Below are 21,159 nucleotides of genomic sequence, written 5' to 3'. Positions count from 1 at the left end.
CCCACCTGCAGTACCTTGCTAGCCCACCAGGGGAGTTGTCTCATATTTAGGGAATCACTTAGCTGGAATATTAGTCTTATGCTTATGCTTTTCTCCATTCGGATTTGTCATGTATAGTGTGCGTGTGTGTGTGTGTTTTAATCAATGTTTGTTTCCAGTTCGTATTGCTAAAATCACACACATCAAGGTTATATGATAAAAGTGATTTAAAAATCTGTCAGGAACTGTAAATCTGCGACACCGAGCCTCCAGTCGGCTGTATTTTGCAGTTACACATTTTCAAAATGGCTTCCAAAGAAGGACCGGTGTGTCAGATTTTCTCGTTCCAGGACTGGAAAGCCTCCCCTGATCCAATTCTTGAGCTCCCCGTACAGTATCTGACCCATACACCCTCTCCTATAGTGATAGATAACGGCTCCTTCCAGACCCGGGCCGGCTGGGCGGCTCCGTGGGCCGAGCTCGACCCTCCTCGGCTCCTGTTCAAGTCTGTGGCGGCGCGAAGCAGAGGCGCTGCCCGCAGTGAGACCCAGATCGGTAACGACATCCCCAATTTGGAGCCGCTGCGGTGGCTGCTGAAGAGCCAGTTTGACCGAAACGTGGTGGTCAACTTTGAAATCCAAGAGCTCATCTTCGACTATGTGTTTACACACCTGGGCATCACGTCAGAGGTGAGCGGAAGTTAAATCAGTCATTTGTAAGTGAAACGTTGGTCGGTTTGAAGGTTTTGTATCTGGAGTTCAGGATTAATTGAACAACTTAACTCCCGGGATATTTTCTGCTAGCTGTTTATAGTCATGCAAGTCACCTGGACACCCAGACAATACATCAACACCACTTTATTATTATTATTATTATTATTATTATTATTATTTTTGCAGGGTAGTGTGGATCACCCCATTGTGCTGACAGAGGCGCCCTGCAACCCACTGCACTGCCGCCAGATGATGTCAGAGCTGCTTTTTGAGTGCTACAGCGTCCCATACGTCTCCTATGGTGTGGATTCCTTGTACAGTTTCTACCACAATAACAATCAAAGGAAGCTCCAGTCACCACACACGGGAATCATTCTGTCTTCAGGTTACCACTGCTCACACATCCTGCCGGTTATTAATGGCAGGTGAGGATCAACATGCACAAACGAATGATTTATATACAGCTTTTACTGTTTGCTCTGTTTTCCTGATTTTTATCACACACCGTAGTTTTAGTTCTTATCTGGTTTTTGTTCGAGGTTGGATGCTGTGAATTGTAAGCGTGTGAATGTGGCTGGGAGTCAGGCAGCGTCCTACCTGCAGCGCCTCCTGCAGCTGAAATACCCAGGTCACCTTGCTGCCATCACACTCAGCCGCATGGAGGAGCTGCTGCATGAGCACAGCTACACTGCTGTGGATTATCATGAAGGTACAAATATATCCACGGACATGTAACTACGCATTTGTTTTTTTATGGGACAGCAATTAAATGCTTTAGATTTATGATAGCTGAAGAATATTTTAGTAACATCAGTAAATTGCACACAGTGAGTTCCTCCTCAGAACTACTAGAGAAACAGATGACTGCGAATAAAAGGAGTGAGGAGTCAGCACAGAGGTGCATGCATGTGCTCTCTCCTCCCCTTGACTTTGCATTTCCTCTATGCTGTGTTTTCCGCAGAGCTGGAAAAGTGGCGCAGCCCAGAGTTTTATGAGCGGGAAGTTCACCGTATGCAGCTTCCGTTTTCGAGTAAGGTGCCGGGCGGCTGTGTGAGTGTAGAGGAGCGGCAAGAGAGACGAGCTCAGCAACTTCGACGACTTCAAGAGATTAATGCTCGCCGCCGAGAGGAGAAGCTGCAGCAGGACCAAGAGAGGCTGGACAGACTCTTAGCAGTACAGGCAAGGACCTTATTGGACCTTTTAAAGTTCACAAGCACAAGAGTTGTCTCTCTGATGGCGGATTCCTGTCTTATCAGTTAGCCTGTTTGTTTCTCTCATCTTTTTCCATTTTTTTAAACGCCTACCTTTCTATATTTCAATGGAACTGTCATCAGGAGGTTTGGATCTTGTTTTTAGGCCGGTACATGCATGCATACTTATAGTAGTTGTAACGGTAGTGCAGTGTTGACAAACAACATGATTTCTAACATAGCACCTGATTGGCAGATAAAATGTAATTAATTTAATGCGCTTCCACTGGGATTGCGGGAATCATTTGCAACACTATGGGTGACCAAGCAAGAGCCAAAGAGAGTCGCAGAAAAGAAATGCATAATTTAGATGTTGGCAGTTACACTGCGAGTCAAAGACGATTGATTGATTGTTCCAGCTGAGGACGGAAGACAAGATGGAAATTGGCACTCAGTAATAAACACATAAAAACAGTATTTCACCTACTGATCATAGAGTAATGTGTGTGTGTGTGTGTGTGTGTGTGTGTGTGCAGGAGCTGCTGGAGGACGGCCTGCTGGATCAGTTTCACAAGAGTCTGGTGGAGCTTAACATGGATTCAGCCGAGGAGCTGCAGTCGTACATCAACAAATTGCAGCTCGCTGTAGAGCAGGGTAGACAGAAGCTGCTGCACAGTGATGGAGCAGAGGGAAAGGTGGAGGTAGGTGTTCTGCCATCAAATTTAAAAAATAGAATTCGGTTGTACTGACTTGTTTTTGCATGTGCTGTGCCCACATTTCCAGGCTCTGTGTCTGAATCAGTATTTGGATAAACAAATCTGTAACTGCTTTTTGGTAGAAAGCAGTTAATAGAAGAATGCTGAGCATATGACAGTGTTAGCACTGTATCTATAATGAGATGGTTATCTAAATAATAAGAGCTCAAGTTGTCAAATTACAGTGAAAATGACTACAGAGCACAAGTGAAATTGAAATGATCCAATAATTAATTAGGTGTAAATGTCATTATCACGACTGTGCTGCGAGGCTCTACAGCATCTATGCTTGATTGCTGCGGTGGATGTAGTGCTCCTGACACAAAGCCTGAGGCTGTTCTGTGGCTCTCTGTCAGGTGTCAGAGCTGGAACAGCCGATGGACGAGACAGATGGAGTGGCACTGATGGATTCTGACTTCCCCGAGGACTCGCTGCCAGAAAAACCTGCTAATGTGGTTCAGGTAATGGCACAGGATACCTGAATGTCTCAGAGACATGTAGAGCCTCATTAATGCTGTGCAGGGAAATACCTGCTGCGGTCATGTGTGGCAAAATGTGTAGAAAAACTTCCAGTAGTTTTTGAGCATAACTTTGCTATTGCAACGTTTGAAACATGTGGTGGTGTCAGTACTGTCATAACTTCACGTTAATGAAGGAGAACTTTTTTTTCCCCGCTCCTCCTCCTCCAGCCTGTGTTTAACATGGCGGAGTACCACCAGCTCTTTGTGGGGACGGAGCGTCTGCGGTGTCCAGAGATTTTGTTCCAGCCTTCGCTGACTGGAGAGGAGCAGATGGGACTGATGGAGACTCTGCAATATGTTTTGGCCAGGTAATGATGGAATGTAACGGTTGTACACAAAAGCACGAATATGCAGAGAAGTTGTATAAACACATAACCTCATCCTGATGAAGTTATTACAAGGAGCCAGAAAATGCTATGTTATATAAACGTTCTTTTATTATTATTTTTTTATAATTTTTTTTACTGATGGTATTTATTTTTTTGTTAATGATGTGAACTTAGATGCTTTAATCACAAATAGGTACACTCCAGAGCAGCAGGAGGCGCTAGTGAGCAATGTATTTCTGACCGGAGGGAACATGCAGTATCCTGGGATGAAAGAGAGAGTAGAGCGAGAACTGCTGGCCATGAGACCCTTCCAGTCACAATTCAAGGTACAGCCTGTGCTCTCTTAGAACGCTGTTATGTTTACTTTGTCAAAAAATCTGAAACCTTTTTTTGATAAGGACAAAAAAAATCTAATATAGTTCAAACAGTAACCACAAAAAACAGAAAACAAGAGCTTTCAGGTGGACGTAAAACCCTGGACTTTAAGCTTTTGTGTTTTCTCTGGAAAAAATCTTGAACATAGTAACGGAACGCAAAATGCCACAAAAAGGTTGTATCGTCTCTTTAAAGCACAGGTGTCGAACTCCAGGCCTCGAGGGCCGGTGTCCTGCAGGCTTTAGATGTTTCCTTGATCCAACACAGCTGATTTAAATGGCTAAATTACCTCCTCAATATGTCTTGAAGTTCTCCAGAGGCCTGGTAATGAACTAATCACTTGATTCAGGTGTGTTGACCCAGGGTGATATCTAAAACCTGCAGGAGACCGGCCCTCGAGGCCTGGAGTTCAACACTCCTGTTTTAAAGTCATCAGCTTAAATATTTTTCTAAAGTTCAACATGGGATGTGACATAAATATAAATGATCTAATGTACACTCACCATACACTTTGTTAGGTACACCTGTTCAACTGCTTGTTAGTGCAAATATCTAATCAGCCAATCACATGGCAGCTATTCGGTGCATGCAGGCACTGAACTTCAAACCTAGAATTAGAATGGAGAAAAAAAGTTTAAGTGATTTTGAAGATTGTCCCACCCAGCCATCACTAGAGTTTACAGAGAATGGTCTGAAAAATAAAACATATCCAGTGAACGCCCTCCACAGCCGACAAATCATGTCATTATGGACCAAAATGTCCTGAGGAATGTTTCCAGCACTTGGTTGAAGAATTAAGGCAGCTCTAAAGGGGAAAACGAATCCAACCCAGTACTAGCAAGGTGTACCTAATAAAGTGTCCAGTGAGTAGCCAGCCATGTAAATAGTGCATATAGTTAGATATGAAGCAACAGAGCTTGTATCAAAATAAAGAAGTGAGTTATGGGAACTGTTATGGGATAAATGACTCCAGCTAAACTGTCTGGTCCTTTCAGATGTTTTGATTGGTGTTGAGATCATCTGAAGGTAACCTAAAACTTCTTCATAGGTGACCATGGCGTCTTGTCCGGCCTTGGATGCCTGGCATGGAGCACGAGGCTGGGCGTTGGAGCACCCTCCTGGAGCAGTGTCGGAGGGATGGATCAGCAGACAGGACTACGAGGAGAAAGGAGGCGAGTATCTGAGCGAGCACTGCGCCTCCAACGCTTTCGTTCCCATGAAGATCGCTAAACCCGCTCGCCCTGCTGAGCCACCCGTTACAATGCAAGCATCTACAGAAGGTCCTGCTGCCATCACCATGGTTACGTCAGATCCGACCCCCTCCTCCTCCTCTACTAGTGCTGTTGCTGATGTTACCATGGTTACCACGTGAAGCAAAGCTCTCTGATATCCCCCCCGACGTGTCCGAAGTTCAGGAATGATTTCAGGATGAAGTGAAGGGTTTCACTTTGTCCTCTTTCGTTCAGCTCGACTCGGATCGTGCTTTTTCAACAACCGCCAGAAAGCTGCTGTCACTCCTGCTTTACGCTTTGGTCTTTGAATTCCAGGCGCTGGGAAAAAAACCCTAAAATGAGCTTGAGAGAGACGGGAAATGCATAACTGTAACTGAATCAGGAGTATTGTACAGTGCTGTTCTTGGTGAAATCACAAGAGTTCATATTGAACAGGGATCAAATGAATGTTGTTAAAGGCCAAGAGTATTTTTTTGTATTATTGTGTAAATATAAATTTATTTTGTATGTCTGTGTTTTTAAAAAACAAAACAAAAACATTTCCCCTCTTGGAGACCGTTGTCTGTCTTTTGATTGTCAAAGAAATCTGATATTTCGTGTCTTCTGTCCCTTCTTCTTCTCTCCTTTTCTTTTCCTGTTTTCTAGTTAAATGTTCAGTTTGCTGAATGCTCACACACATTCCCTCAAACACCTCTAAGTGCTATTTATACATGCAGCTAGCCTTTGTTTTCACTAAAGTTAGGGAAAAGAAACTTTCTTTCATGCCAGCTTTAATTCTTTGTCCTGTAGGTTTTTATCAGAGGAATCCTTTTTGAGCTCTAAGTCACAGATTACAGAAAATCTGACCAGTAATTTGACCCTGGAACATGTAATTACTGTTGTGGGTGTTAAAGTGATTAGAGAGCATGAGACCACATAACATTCTTATTTTGAACTAATGCCCTCAGGAAGACTTCACAGGGCGCCTTCAGGTAGGCAAAAGGTGCATAAGGGATCATTTGTGCCAAAAGCAATTAGCATACTGAGTTATAAGACTCTGTGATGTATTTGTACTGAAGTTTTATGTATGCATTTGTGTGACTGTGGGCTGAGTGCTGCCAGTATTTTTTTTATGAATTGATTTATGACTTGGTGACTCACACACAATTTTCTGCTAATGTGGAGAATAAAGTTATTCTGTTCTAAATGCCACCAGAACAATGTAATAAAATATTTTTGGGTAAAAGTAGATGGGCTCTTTAAATGTAAAAATAAATAAAATTGTGTGCTGCAGTATATCGTTCTACCACTAGATGGCACAAATGAACACAAAATCTTACTCTGGCTTCACTATTATTCAGTTACAAGCAGTATTTAGTGTTTTGTACTAATAGTTTATGTAAGTCGACTTATCAGCCAGACTGAAGGAGACATATTCTTACCACAGTTTTAGCATTCTTCCTTTAATGCTAAAACTGATTGGACTTTATTCTCATGGAGTCGTTTGACAGCAGGTGAATCTGGTCTGCTGTTGACAGAGTATACATCTATACCTCCACACTCATCTGAAAATTTAGAATCTTGTCTGACGCACCGTGAGTTGCCTTGGAGGGTGTGTGCATTGCATTGTTTCTCAGTCCTCTGAAGTCTAATAGCATCATGTGGCGTTAAACTGTGCTCAAGGTTCAGAACGTTCTGCTTTTCCCAAAACAACTGTGTGGCGACCCCACTCATAAAATAGCCCCCGGTTTCCACAGCAGGGCTGCACTTGGCTAATCAGAGCCAACACAGGCCAGTGACTGCAGGTTAATTGGCTCAAATGTAACTAGAGGGATTAAAGGGCAAAAACACGGCAATCTTTTATGTGTGAAAATTAGTAACCAGGATTTATTTCTATGGCTACGCTGCAGTCCAGCCAGGCTTTCCTGATGATTTTGAGGGGAAAAAACCCAGCAGATGTTCTCTACCTTCTCCTTACCATTCAGTGCACAGCATTCACAGCAGGTGAATAATGTCTGACTAAGTTGAGATTCTAAAAAATGCAAAAAACTCTTTAATCCTAACCGTTTTCTGAGGTCAGGATCTCCAGTGGCCTTATTGTTCTCGCTGCTGTGATGCAGTTATTGTACACCCTACACACAGCTGTGATGCACAAGTCAAGCACTGCTACTGATACTGTAGGTACACCATGCAGATCTTGTGTATTCTTAAACAAGCCTGCTCTGTCTTGCACCCTGTTTGTGCCACCAGGTTGGCCAGTGTCCAATTAGGAGGATTTATTTGTGAGCTCCAGTGTTGTAGGTCAGCAGGAACGCCAGGCAGCTCAGAGCACATGTCACAGTCCTGTTGTAAAGGGGAGGAAAAAATAATGACCTGGAGTTGGAGCTGTGACAGATGCCCAAAAGGTATTATTTTTCTTAATGGATGGCCAATATCAGTTATGTTATTGCTTCTGTGTAAAACTTGTTGTATTGCAGACAGATCCTCAGTGAAATTATCCACTTCCCTGCCAGTTCAAAGTTCAAAGAGGTCTTCATGGTTGCGATATATGTAATAGCCTGTCAGCAGAGTGTCTTGTTGGCATAGTTACGGATGATGTAAACCGGGTTACAGTGAGTCTGGGATGCTTTCTTGCTCCTCCATCTCTCCTCCTGCCTTCTCTCTCGTCAGTCATGGCGTTTTTTTTAAACTGTAAACACACATGCAAACATGAAGGTGACTTCAGCTTTAAACCTGCTGATTTAGAGACACGTAATGACTGAAATCATTAAATGAATCTAAAAATATGGGATCTGATGGATTATTGTAAATAGAAGTTTCACATAATCATTACATGTTCATGTACTTCTTTATCATTTTAAAGTCCAACTACATTTAAATAGGGCTTGTTTTTTTTTTGCCTGCAAATGTCACTTCAGTATCTCATCCCCCTCCCGGAGCTCACCGTGCCAGCTGCTGTCAGTCTGACTCTGACATGCTGCTCCAGTGGCTGTCTTGAATAAGACTTCCCCTCCATTAATGCAAGCTCCTATAAGCACCCACAGTTACGGTTTACAATTAAAATTCACTTTGGTTTTCTGCAGAAACCTTTTAAAATTCAGTTAACATTGCAAAAGGTGATTTAAATGAGCCTAAAAGGGTAAAAAAAGAAGTGATATGATTGTTCTAACATGATGATTTAACCCTGGTTTTCTGGCTGATAGTTCAGAGGCTTCCCACAGATGCTTGATTAGATGTCACCTGGGCAGTTTGGAGTCAAAGTCTACAACCTGATTTTTGCCGTGTTCCTTGATCCTTTCTTGAGCACTTCCTGCAGTGTAACAGGATTCCCTAGTGGATCCCCGTCTGCTTGATCTGCAAGTTTAGATGGTGTGTGTCAAAAATATAAATGCAAAGACTCAAGGTTTCCCTGCAGACGATTGCACTATAAGAAAGTGACCTGTCTGCGCTTATAATCTGTGGGTATGACTCATATTTTTGCTAAATAAACATTTAATGTGGTCAATCAAAGTAAAAACACATTGACATCATGAATTTAAATCCATTACTCCATTAAAAATTCTATCATGTACCACTGTCTCGAGTTTCCTGACTCCCAGAACGGGACTTTAATGATTCATCTTCAACGGACATGTTGGCTGCCGTCCAACCAGAGAAGCTTTATGTAGATGCTATACAATAACATCAACATTTGGAGCTGACTGACCCTGACACAGCTGGTATTTCCTGCACTGACAGAGAACATGGACAGTCTGTGAGTAGATAAAATTACTGTAAGGATAGTGTACTCAAAATCATTTGGAGTATTTATGCACAAAAACAGAGGCTATTGCAAGCTCATATTCATACTATTGACAAAGGAGCCATATAGTAACCGACTTCAAAAGCACAAATAAGTAACCTTTAAAGAAGATTCCAGCTGTTTAAGCCACTTCTCTGTTGCCCGTGAATATGTTATTCAAGGAACTGTGTGATGCAAAAGTAGAATTTTTATCTACTTAAAAATCTTAAAGGCTTTTTTTGTTTGAAAATACTATATATTTTTCACAGAGGAAAGTTGGCTGTGCTGCAGGAGCACTTTGAGAAGTTTGTGGATGTTTCAAAACAGTTTTTTGCTCAGTGAAAACCTGTCACACCTTTGTAAGTGACTTGAACTGAACTACAAACTTTCCAGAGTCGCCTTTGAAGGCAAAAGTAGGCCATGATTTTATACTAAAAAAGGTATTTGGAATCTGTCTCCTCATCAGCTGTAAAACGCTCGCCTCTCTGACTGCGCAGTCTTGAAGGGAAATATAAACACAGACATAAAAGCTTTATCTCAGTGCGAACACGTAATCTCACATGGATCAGAAAAGAGGTCAGAGACACACTTTTATCCCTCGGGGCTGTACCCTGCATCCTCGGGGTGTGGACGGCCAGAAAACTAGTTCCAGCTGATCCCTATAGCTGTTTATCTTTAAGAAACAGAAATGACAGTTACGGCTATACGTCAGCAACACTCAGCACTTTTACATCAGACAAGCACAACATGTCACAGAGTCACAAATGAAGTGTGAAAACAAAAATAGTGTGAGCCTCACTACTGAAGCAGTTTTTAACAGTTTTGAAAGTTTGCTCATCTGCAGCCATTATGTTTATTTTAACACAATGCCAAAGAGGAAAGGAGTCAACAACAATGTTTAAAAAGCAATTGTTGCTCATCAATCAGGAAAGGGTTTTAAGTCAATTTCCAAACAGTGGGAAGTCTGTCATTCTACAGTGAGAATGCTCAGCATATTCTCCCCAAGGTCAGGCTGTTCAACCCCAAACCAAAACCAACAAACCAACCAACTAACCAACTAACCAACCAACCAACCAACCAACCAACCAATACCAAACCAACCAACCCAACCAACCAACCAACCAACCAACCAACCAACCAACCAACCAATACCAACCCAACCCAGCCAATCAATCAATCAATCAATCAATCAATCAATCAATCAATCAATCAATCAATCAATCAATCAATCAATCAATCAAACAGACCCAAGAGATACATCTCTGACTCTACAGGGCTCAGTTTGCATTTTAAATATTAAAGTTTGTGACAGCATAATTAGAAAAACACTGACTAAGTGTGGTTTGCTTGGAAGGGTTGTCAGGAGAAAGTCTCTACTCTCCAAATCAACTTCTGGAACAATGTCTTAATAATAAACAGCACCATTTTTGTCAAAAACCAAATAACATGTCAGCACAAACACCTCATATCAACAGCCAAGCATGGTGGTGGAGGGGTGATGATTTAGGCTTGTTTTGCAGCCACTGGATCTTGGGCACCTTGCAGTCATTGCACCTCTGTATACAATATATATATTGTATATAATATATAAGTATTCTACAGTCAGATGTGAGGCTATCTGTCCAACAGCTAAAGCTAAAGAAGCAATAAAGGTGCTGCAATGATCCAGTCAAAGTCCAGACCTCAACATGACTGAAATGCTGTACCGGGACCTTAAGAGAGATGTGTATAAAAGAATGAGGATATATTTAAAAAACCCAACACAGTCATATTTCTCATTTTTAACCCCCTTTTAGCATTTACAATTTAAAACCCCAAACCTAATTTAGACGCTTTCATTATTAAAATGGCCTGGTAAATGGCCTGTATTTATATAGCGCTTTACTAGTCCCTAAGGACCCCAAAGCGCTTTACATATCCAGTCATCCACCCATTCAGACACACATTCACACACTTATTATAAAGCTGTTGTTGGAGAGTTTTTCAGATATTAGCCGTCTGGCTTCTCCTAATTATAACTCAACTAAAAGAGATTTGCATTGCGATACTCAAAACACCAAAAAAATAAATAAAATATATATACATTTGATAAACTCTCTTCCAAATCTTGATGTGAGCAGATTTATACAGATTCATTTGTTTTATACAGTCCAAATCAACTAGCTGGAGAACTGTGCTAGACACTAAAACCATTGAAGTTTTTTCAAAAATTATTTATTCATAATTAATTTATATTCTACAGTTTTTTGTTTGTTAACCACTTAACTTTTGCCCCCGAAAGGAAGACAAGTCCACAGAGTGTGAAAAGATTGATGTTTCCACAACATCAGCAGCACAGGCACTGAACGCACAGTCTAGTTCCAGGCACTCATTTGCAATTTGCAAAAGGTCTGACTACCACACACACACACACACACACACACACACACACACACACAGGAGGGACCATGGCCCTGTCTCACTCTGGGATTCATTACCTTTTGCAGGCACCTTGTCTGAGGCCGATGAAGTCATTATAATGAATCTCTGCTGTTATGAAAAACCTTGTCGGTCTAGCTGTGCAAATGATCCATTTTCATTTGTAAGAAGAAAAAAAAGGCTAAAATAGTATTTAAAAAATTTAAACGTGTAGACAGAAAATTATTTAAACCTGTTTTAACCACAGCACTCATCATGTCGACTTTTATTATGCTGCTTTATTATCTAGCACAGACATCTGGGACAACACATCTGTGGAGTTGAAAGTGAGGCCATCGTTTATTAAATTGAGTTGTATTTGTTTTCACTTCTAATTAAATTGAAGTGCAGTGAATCAGAGACACGGGTCCACTAGGCAGACTGGGACTAGGACATTTTCTTTTGATGACCAAAGGCAGCGTGCATTTTACGCGAGCGAGCACGTACGTTAGCGGCTCTACTTCTATCATCATCAATCAGTGCAATAACCCTTTAAAACGCAACAGTGTAGCTGATAAGCGTTGTCGCCCTGACCTCTGCTCATTGATGGTTTTACCTTTATTTAATCACAGCAACGGCCGTAATGTGAAGGGTACGTGTTACTTCTGGTGTTCAGACTAAACTGGGTTATGTTTGCTTTTTAGATTTTCCTTTTTTTTTAGATGGCTTAAACTGTGTTGCCACATTTCACACACTTGGTGTGCATCTAGCTCTCTGACTGTGCTGAAATAAAGCAAACATGCTGGTTGAGCATCCTTGACTTTGGTTGCCAAGTCAAGCCCAGAGAATCTGCTGCTAAAGAGCACGCAATATGGACACATCGCAAAAGCGCATTTCATTAAGATTGTGTAAATTGTATTTTAGCAACAATCAAATGAACATTTGGTTAACTTAATTATTCAGGATCAAAACACGCTCACGCAAGAATGATCCTCATTCAGGACTTGGGTCTTCTCTTTGTGGATCTGACAAGGGTCCATATTCCCTAATGGCATTTAAAAGGACACAGCGTTCAAATGGTTTTCCATTTCCTTTAGTCAGCTCCCAAATGACCGATAAGTCTTTAAACACAGTGAGGGAAATGGTAGAGAAAACGCCTCTGAGGTCTGAGACAACCCTACTTCTTTTAATTGAATGGCCTGATAGCATCAAATGTCTCTTTTCTGGATATCAAATAACGGTTTACTGGGGCGAAACTTTTCCGTTTAAATACAAACTATTAACCAGTGTCCAGCACAGTGTAATTACCCAACAGGGGAACAGCAGTGGCTGTAATCAGATGTAAAACGACCTCCTCCTCTCTCTCCTCCTTCTCCCGCCTCTCCCAGCAACAGGTCTAAATCCCGTCTGTGCTCGGCTGTGCAAAGCTTGTGTTTGCTGTGAACAAAGGCCTGAATTCATTTCTTTTCATGCATTGTTCCTGATTTACTGTAAACTGGAGCAATGATGTTTCGGGCAGCAGTCGAGCATGCTAAGAAGCACCCCGGTGTAAGTAATCTTTTAAATTCTCGATCAGTTTTTAGGTGTTTCAAATTTTGATAAGCCATGTCCAGCTTCTTTTAACATGTAGCTTACATTTTAATAGAAATCCATCAACTGCTCTGCATTTCTGAAATTTTGCTTAGGATAAGTGTGTTGAAATTATTCAAACATGCTTCACTGAATGAAACAAAACCAAAGCTGCACTAGAAACTCAGTTTGTCACTAGCGAGGTTGGATAAACACTTGAATCCTAGGATGGTTCTTTTTTTTTCAGCTCGTTAAAATAGTATTAAACCCACAGGTTTATATATATATTGGTTTAGACTATGCTCAAAGAAAATATTGCCCAATGTTAACAATTGCTGCACATAACTGATTTGATTCTAGTGCCTGTATTAACGCAAACTTCATGACATCCTAAGTAGTGTATGTATGTAACAGGTAAATGAACTGGTTAAAGCAGCAGGTCTGTTTAGAAGTCTAATTTTGTCTCATCTAATCTTATCTTAGCTCTGTTTCAGTCTGTTAAATTGCTCCAGTTGCTCGTTTCAAAATCAAGCTGAACTGAGAAGCTTAAGACATCAAAAACACATCAGCGACTTCCGCAAACCCCTTAAATCTAAACTGACAAAAATCTAAGCAGTTCACAAATGTTTAGTAAGAAATTTTTAAATTTGAGTTGTCCCTACAGGGCAGGGGATTATTTTTGCAGTTTTTAACCGGCTCTGCTGTCAGAGAGGGGAGTGACAGAGTTTTAACTTCTTCTCACTGGCCTCCCAGGAGAAGGGAAGAGAGAGAGAAGCAGCGGGGAAGAAATCCGTATGAGACTCTACCAGCGCTCCGTGATGTGGTCTATCATCCTGACAGGCAGAGATACTGAGAGACAGACTCTAAGGGAGAGCGGGAGTGAGGGAAGAGCTGCAGGAGGCAAATCCCTGTGAGACTCTACAACCCTCCTTGATCAAGTTACAACAAACAGAAAGAAGGAGAGACTGAAAGGCTGTTAGAGAGAGTCCGAAACTCTGAGCCCCACAGACAGAGAATGAGCCAGATGAATGCATCGTTGGTCAGATGGGAAAGTAGATCGAGAGTCAGGGAGACAGACAGAGAGGAGATGGAACCAGTGATTAAAACCAGAATGAGACAGACAGATAGGTGGTGGCAGCACTAAGACAGAGACAGACTGAGGGTCAGTTATACAGACTGTGTCCAAAAATACACTTTTCACAAGTGTGTGAATGTCAGAAAATTCTTGTACCCGAAAAAAAATGTCACATGGAAATCCAGCATGTAAAGTTCCTTAGAATCAGTGATCACTAACCTCTTAATAAATACCTTTGTGCATCTGTGGCTTCGTAAAAATGGAAAACACTTGCAGCAGTGCTAATGTGGACCAGGAAGACAAGGCACAGTTGCCATATTGGAAATAAATAATATGGCATGCTGCACACTATTTCTTTCAACTATCCAAAAAATAAGCAGGCAAGTGCTTCTTACTTGGCACAAAGATTAACTGTGAAAATTGGTGTTTCGGTGACGGCTCAGGCAGTGTAAAGCTCATTGCATAAAGTCAGTCTCCACGGGGGATGTCAGAGCAGAAAAATCGCTGCTTGCAAAGTAAAGCTTTTCCAGAGGACTTGAAATTAGGTCTAATCAACAGTGGCAGCACATTGTTTTGGTGGAGTGAACCAAAACACATTGTTTTATTGGACCAGATGGAGTTCAGCAGGTTTGGTGTGCCAGCTGTAAAACACGGAGGTGAGGGTGGGTTTATGTAGTACTAAATCACACATTATGAAAATAATAATAAAAAAATACAGAAACTTTTCTTCTTTTACTGTATTTTTTGTGTTGTTTTACACTCAGTGCATCAAATTTGAATTTTATTTACAGCATTAAACTAGAATTAAACAGTTTTATCTTAAACAAATATTTATTTGTTTGTCATTTTATTTACGTCATATAATTTGAAATAACAGGAAAATTCTGTAAAAGCAGCAGCAAAACTTTTTTTTTTAAAGAAGTTACTGACAGAGAAGTCAGAAGTACAAAATTTCCCTCTGAGATTTAATTATATAAAACACGCACAGACATGCGCCAGATGTGTGTCAGCACGTTCACTGGGATGATGCAGGGTGACAGAGCAACAGCAGGCCAAGACTCAATCCCCTGAGCTTCAGTGGGCCAGCTGCTCAGATCACCTCTGTTACAGCAGATATTAAGTATAGACTCAGTTTTAAATCGAGTGTCTGTTTTTGAATAAATGATGCTATTGCTTAAGGCTGACAGCTAATTTAGAAGAAAGTTTCTCACAGCTGAATAAGTTGGCTCACATCGCGCCTCACTTTAGCTTAAAAAAAAGATGTGCCGCATCTGTCTTGAAATTCAAGGAATGTGCTTTTTCTTACTGAGACATTCGACTTGCAGACTGTCAGGAGTCACGAGGCTGAAGATGATGCAGTGCTGGAAAGGACTAACAGCTTCCCATCGTGATAATAGTTATTTAACAACCTTTAACCTTTCTGTTTTTTGTGACAGACAAATCTGGATTTTCTTTTTTATTCTCAGTCATGGAGGTGGGGATTTAACACACTTGGATGCTGTGATGTCAATTCTGAAAATGACAGGTTAGCTGAAGTGTAAAATAAATAAATAAATGAATAAGAAGATTTGGCTTCACCAAGAAGAATCATCAAGCGTCACCAGTGAACTTCTATGCCAAAAGAAAGAACAACGCAGCCCACATGTTCCCTAAAAGTAACATACAAAGAGACAAGTTATACTACCCTTCCTGTTATTGTGCACATGGTAACAATGGATTTTTGTGAATATATTCAGGGTGGTATGAGTTTATCTTGAATAAGGACTGCAGAATGACAAATAAACAAAAATGAAAAATCAGCCGAAATAGAAATAATGCTCCAAACGATCATTTGAAGGGAGTAAATGCCAGCTCTGTTTTTCTAAATCACATAAGACAAACAAACTGCTGCTGGCAGAAAAATATCCAGATTACTTCTCTGTATATCAGCCCTGGATGTGGCAGTCCCTGGGGTCTTCATCTGTCTTCAGGGTGGTCTACGATGCATCTGGCTGAAATGTATTTTATCAGCTTTCCTGAGTTTCCTGAGCTCTTTCTTTTTAAGTCAAACGTCCATTATGTTAAAACAAAACAGCATCTTGGCCTTGCAGCAAAAGGTACAGCTGCCAATACACCATTGAACAGTGTGGTTCAGATTAGCATGTAGGCGTAAATGTGTTGTCTTTTATGGTTTAAGTGTAAAATATGTGTAGAAGCCTAATTCTTATTTTTCTGTAGCTCATCCCCCAGTTCTTCTTCATTTGTTTGGGAATGGGCGGAGCATCCTTGTATCTGATCCGGCTGGCCAGAGGACCCCATGTTACGTAAGCACACATAAATTTCTGACTTCTGATCACGTGTGAGAACTTTTTAAAAACATCATTTAATTGTTCGTTATCATTACTGTTTTTCAACTGACAAAAAACAACAAGCTAAAAGTCATTATCCCACCATCTTTTAATGAAACGTGTCACAGCTGGGAGACCCTGTGTTTCCTCAGGTTCACACATCTGTTTAGTTTTGTTTTCACTTTAATTGCATGCAACTTCCAAAGAGCAACCAGTCCCCACCTACCGGATGATCACAGATGGACTCCAAACAGAGAAAGGACTTAGCCGTCCTTCTGTGATAGGCTTGATTTCACCCTGAAATGCACATTTGTTAACATTTATTCAAAGGCGTGCGGAGAGGAGATGAATAAGTGTTTCACATTCTAAGTGGAAGGATTTGTTTCAGGATGGTTTCTGTCACACGGAGTCCTGCCTACTCTTATCCTTTTTGCTTGGACTTTCTCTTCTCCTGCTGTTTCCCAAGCGCTTGATATAAGAAACTCCAACAACAGCAGACATGGCTAAGTGCTTTTTACAAGACCTCACGGGATGGAGCACTGTCTTGTTGTTTCTTTAGCTTCTTTCTTATTTTATTTACCAGTTGAACAAAGCGGGGATGAAACAAAAAAGCTCTCAGGAGAGAGCTTGATTAACTTTTCATCAGCTTTAATCATTTAATTTTCTGTGTGTCTTCAGCTGGGACAAGACCAACAACCCAGAGCCATGGAATAAACTTGACCCGACTTACCAGTACAAAGTAAGGCAGCACATGAACTCTAATCTGACTGTGTTTTACTGTCGATTGATTGTTAAATCAACGTACACAAACACAGTCTTTTTCTACTTTCCCCCCCAGTTTGTGGCCATCACCACAGACTACAAAAACCTGAAGAAAGAGGGACCTAACTTCTGAATCTCACAAACCAGAGTGTAATTAAAAAACAAAAAACCCCCATAAAGGATGACAGATCCTGATCTTGGGTCAGACTCATCCCCCCTGCCTTTCCTATACTCAAGAAAAAAAAAAATTCTTTGGCCTCATAAAAATGAATAATTTTGTGTAAAATGCATCTGAAATAATCATTAAGAAAACATACTTGGTATAAACTGATAAACTGAATGTAAATAAATCAAGAATCCAGAAATAATTACTTGTGTAATAAAATCACATGGAATATTTACATCTAGTCAAGTTACTTATAGTTAGCATTTTGGACATTAATATTATAAATACGCTGCAGATGGGGGAAACAGAGTCCAGATCAGGATGCGCCTTTAGTGTCTCTGATTCTGTGTGATGTTTGCAGAGCTGCTGGTGACCTGGTTAATGTGACCAGGATTGTCGGTCAATCAATCCTGAAGGCCCATATGCATGATAGAAAAACAGGCTTGTTTCCACATATATGCACAAACTCAGCCTTTATCATATGTCTGGCAACACATTGCTGGCACCGGAGCAATGGTTTTGCATGTTCAGACAATTGTAATCACAAATACAAGCCCATCATATTGGTCTGTTTGAGAAGGTTTCATGGTATTCAAATATTTATATGTAAACACACGAGTAGTATATGAAAATATAGTCAGGGTTGGGTAGATCTGTTTTATGTGTTGGACAGAAATCAACTGAGTTGCCTTTAATAAGAAGAAAAAGTCAACTATTCTGTATCTAGAAATGATTGATCATAAAAGTAAAATGAGGAGATGAAGCCTGTAAATGCTTTGTAATGCTTTTTGCTGTGGTTTTCACTTCCTGAAGGTTGTATTTCAAACTTCTGTATAAAATCTTCCTCTGTTGCAGATTTTTTTGTTTTCCTCATTATTTGTGCAAGTGAGGAGCTTTAATTGCACCAGCTTTTCATAACATGACACTGGCCTGCTGTGCTGCATCACAGTGAAGGTCATATTAGTGTGACCAGGCTGCATGTATTCCTTCATAACTGTCACATGATTGTAGGTTTAGCAGCCACTAAATTCAGCGATGACTGTGTAAGTTATGAAAAAAGATGAGATGCATCAACTTTGCTGAATTCTTTCAATAAATAAAGTGTTATTTGTGTTTAGAAGAGCCTTTGTTGTCACTCTGCACTTTCCAGCGCATACACAGGTGACTTTCCTCAAACACCTGCACCGAACGGAGCCAGATACCAATCTTTTTCCACACCTACGCATTCAGTAACTCTGATGGAACCGATCCATCTGTTGGCAATGCAGCTGTCACTCTGCAGCCTAATTAGTGTTTTTACAACTGCATTTAATGTGTGTGGTTGCATTTTGTATTTGTGTTTATCCGTGTGTACCAGTGTGTGTGTGACACGAGCTCAGCGTCTTTGATGAGTGACAGCCAAGGCAGGACGCTCAACAGTCCTCCCCCTGAAAGACTTTGATGTATAACCTGTGCACGTGTCCTACACACACCATCTTATTTTCCATTAATATATAGGACATGAAAAAGTCTTAATTTACCTCTCGTTTCTTTGTGTTTTGCTGGGAATAGGTGCAAACATACATAAAATATAAAAACAGTCTGCACAGTTCTTCCAAGCTAGTCAATATTTGGTATGACCACCTTTGTTCTTCAACACAGACTGAACTGTTTTAGGTAGCTTTCCAATAATTTCTTTTAGTAATCTTCAGGAATCGTTCTCTCCTTCTCTTGAAGGGCATCCAAAGCTCTTCTTTGGATGGTTGGTCCCTTTTGGTTTGTTCTCTGTCAAGATGATTGGCCTCCCCAGATACGTTCAGTAATGTTGAGGTCAATGGGGAGGCCAATACATTGTGTGTTTTTCTATCCAGGTATGCTTTTACTGTACTGGCAACATATTTGGGATCATGCTGAAAAATGAAGCTGCTGACAATCAGGTGGGTTCTACATTGTACTGCATGATAGACCAAAATCTGATGATACCTTTCTTGTACAAGATCCCCCAAAACTCTGACTGATATGCATCTCCAAACTATAACAGAGCTCCACTGTTTTTTACAGATGGCTGTAAACACTCACTGTTGTCGTTCAGGTCCTGTGCCAGGTCTTTGCTGGATTTACTTTCCTGTTTTTTAAGGACATGACTATCAGATACTGTTTACCTGCCGACCACTTCTTCTTTTGTCCTCCTCTTGTCCATTTCCTTCACAATTTTGAAGGCATATCGCACAGCAGGCTGAGATATTCCAAGTTTTCAGCTAATAGCTATTTTTGAATCACCTCGTTGGTGCAGAAATACTATTTTATGCCTGTCAAACTTTGAGAAATGGGAACAAATTAGTTGTTTCTGAGACAGGCTGCTAGTAAAGTTCCTAACAATTGCCAAGTTTCCTGTTATGTGTAGACACAACATTGGTTCATCCTGTGAGTTAGGTGCATTTTTTACACATGAATAATTCATATGTCAGTATTAAGTCACTTAATAAATAGAAGACTGGACTAAAACTGAGTGAAAAAGCAGCCAATGTCCAAAGAAAAAATCTGAAAGACCTTCAGAAAGCTTGGAGCACTGTTGCTCAAGACAACTTTAAAAGATTACAGGAAAGCCTGGCTCTTTGGAAGCAAAATATAAAGAAATTAAATTACATTAGCTTACACATAAATCACAATGACTTAATCTAAAACAAGGTAATACATTTAGTATGCTTTCCATATTGCAAACAGAAGCAATTTTTGTTCAGTTAAATAAACTTTCTTGGGCTTCTGCATCACCGAATATGCTAAATATGCTAAAACAAAACCAAGTAATCTTACAATCAACAAGAACAATGAAAAAAAAAGGAATAAACACACAATAAAACCAAAATTTTCACATTTAATTGGAATATTGGATGTTTTGCACAGTGTAAAGTGCAGCATTAAAGTATTAAGAATATTCATATTCACATCTGTCTCCTAAAGTAGTGGATGGTGGGTGAACAAACATACAGACTGAAATATAAACAGGAAAAAAACAAATTCAGATTTTAGGCTCATGCGGAACGCCTCTTCATCTCTACTTTATGTATGCTTGTTGTTTTTTATAAGCAGAGAAAAGTAAAATGAACACAAACTGAAGGAACGTTTAGGAGAACGCCCTTCTTACTCAAGCGTACACGGATTACAAACGTGATCGTTTTTGGGGGCGGATCTCTTGGTGTTTTGGCTGAAGGTCAGTCTCATTTATAAAAAAGATAATTTTACAAACAGTCAAACAAACAAAAAAAATACCATCTGAAAGAAGAATAGTGAACATCAAAAAATTCTCCTCCTTGTGAATATCACAAGGACGTCTGTGGCAGTAAGGAGAGCTAGGACGACAGAACATGAGGGGGTCAAACGGTTTCGCGCAAACCCACAGGAGCTGTCAGGTCATGAGAAAGAGGCACGGAGATGAAGCAGATGAGCTGTTATTTTTGTGTTGTGGTCCTCCGTGTGTGCATGTGTCTGTGCGTCCTTGGGTTTGTTTGTGTGTCTTTTCTGACGACAGAGCTGAGAACATCCCTGACCTTTAACCTGTGAATCTGCTGCCTGGTCTCTGTGGAGGGCACACATTCCTCTGGCAGAAACTGAAGCAATGAACTTCATCCAAAACACTGGAAGACACGACTGACTCAAAACAAAAGTCCATTCAGTTTGTTGGTAAATTAAATATTTAATGCTCCAATAGGCAGCAGCAGCGCTTCGTGTTTGATGGTAATTTAGTGCTGCTTTACAAAGCATTCAGTGTCTCAGGGGAAATCCTCTCAGAATAATAAATAAATACATCAAAAATGAAATATCCTCTCAGCCCAGAGAGACAGAAAGAGGAGGCAAGCTCTTTTTATGTGTCTATGGGGGGTAAAGATGTTACTGCAGAGAAACAGTGGGAGAGGAAGCTTTTAAATAAACAAAAATGGAAGGTCTGAAGGTTTAGTAAAGATAGTCAAGGATTCTGGTGTTACATAATGCTCTTTTATAAGGTGTCAGTGTTTACTAGAATTATGCAATA

The 21,159-nt window shown here is 40.5% G+C and overlaps 2 protein-coding genes across 2 annotated transcripts; both read left to right on the top strand.

The window, feature by feature from the left end:
- The first annotated feature begins 262 nt into the window (after window positions 1-262).
- Window positions 263-6,324, top strand: actr5 (actin related protein 5). Its single transcript, XM_005733028.1, has 9 exons — window positions 263-668; window positions 879-1,117; window positions 1,232-1,401; window positions 1,654-1,871; window positions 2,419-2,583; window positions 2,994-3,098; window positions 3,327-3,466; window positions 3,681-3,813; window positions 4,911-6,324. Exons 1-9 carry the CDS (start codon window positions 285-287, stop codon window positions 5,232-5,234), a joined length of 1,878 nt encoding a protein of 625 aa, XP_005733085.1. The 5' UTR covers window positions 263-284; the 3' UTR covers window positions 5,235-6,324.
- Window positions 6,325-12,600: 6,276 nt separating this feature from the next.
- Window positions 12,601-18,267, top strand: LOC102195969 (NADH dehydrogenase [ubiquinone] 1 alpha subcomplex subunit 4-like 2). Its single transcript, XM_005733027.2, has 4 exons — window positions 12,601-12,799; window positions 16,113-16,198; window positions 16,901-16,961; window positions 17,061-18,267. Exons 1-4 carry the CDS (start codon window positions 12,755-12,757, stop codon window positions 17,115-17,117), a joined length of 249 nt encoding a protein of 82 aa, XP_005733084.1. The 5' UTR covers window positions 12,601-12,754; the 3' UTR covers window positions 17,118-18,267.
- The last annotated feature ends 2,892 nt before the right edge of the window (window positions 18,268-21,159 follow it).

The sequence above is a fragment of the Pundamilia nyererei genome, unplaced genomic scaffold (assembly GCF_000239375.1).
Source record: "Pundamilia nyererei isolate P.nyererei 1_Seehausen unplaced genomic scaffold, PunNye1.0 scaffold00049, whole genome shotgun sequence".
Classification (NCBI taxonomy): Eukaryota; Metazoa; Chordata; class Actinopteri; order Cichliformes; family Cichlidae; genus Pundamilia; species Pundamilia nyererei.
The sequence above is the reverse complement of the archived record's forward strand: the minus strand, read 5'-3'. Positions and strand labels throughout refer to the sequence as shown.

Excerpts from the sequence above, each read along its gene's own strand:
- actr5 (XM_005733028.1), top strand. The coding sequence starts at position 285 with ATGGCTTCCAAAGAAGGACCGGTGTGTCAGATTTTCTCGTTCCAGGAC. Across the intron at positions 669-878 it reads ACCTGGGCATCACGTCAGAG|GGTAGTGTGGATCACCCCAT; the intron begins GTGAGCGGAAGT and ends TTATTTTTGCAG. Across the intron at positions 1,402-1,653 it reads TGCTGTGGATTATCATGAAG|AGCTGGAAAAGTGGCGCAGC; the intron begins GTACAAATATAT and ends TGTTTTCCGCAG.
- LOC102195969 (XM_005733027.2), top strand. The coding sequence starts at position 12,755 with ATGATGTTTCGGGCAGCAGTCGAGCATGCTAAGAAGCACCCCGGT. Across the intron at positions 12,800-16,112 it reads ATGCTAAGAAGCACCCCGGT|CTCATCCCCCAGTTCTTCTT; the intron begins GTAAGTAATCTT and ends ATTTTTCTGTAG. Across the intron at positions 16,199-16,900 it reads GCCAGAGGACCCCATGTTAC|CTGGGACAAGACCAACAACC; the intron begins GTAAGCACACAT and ends GTGTGTCTTCAG.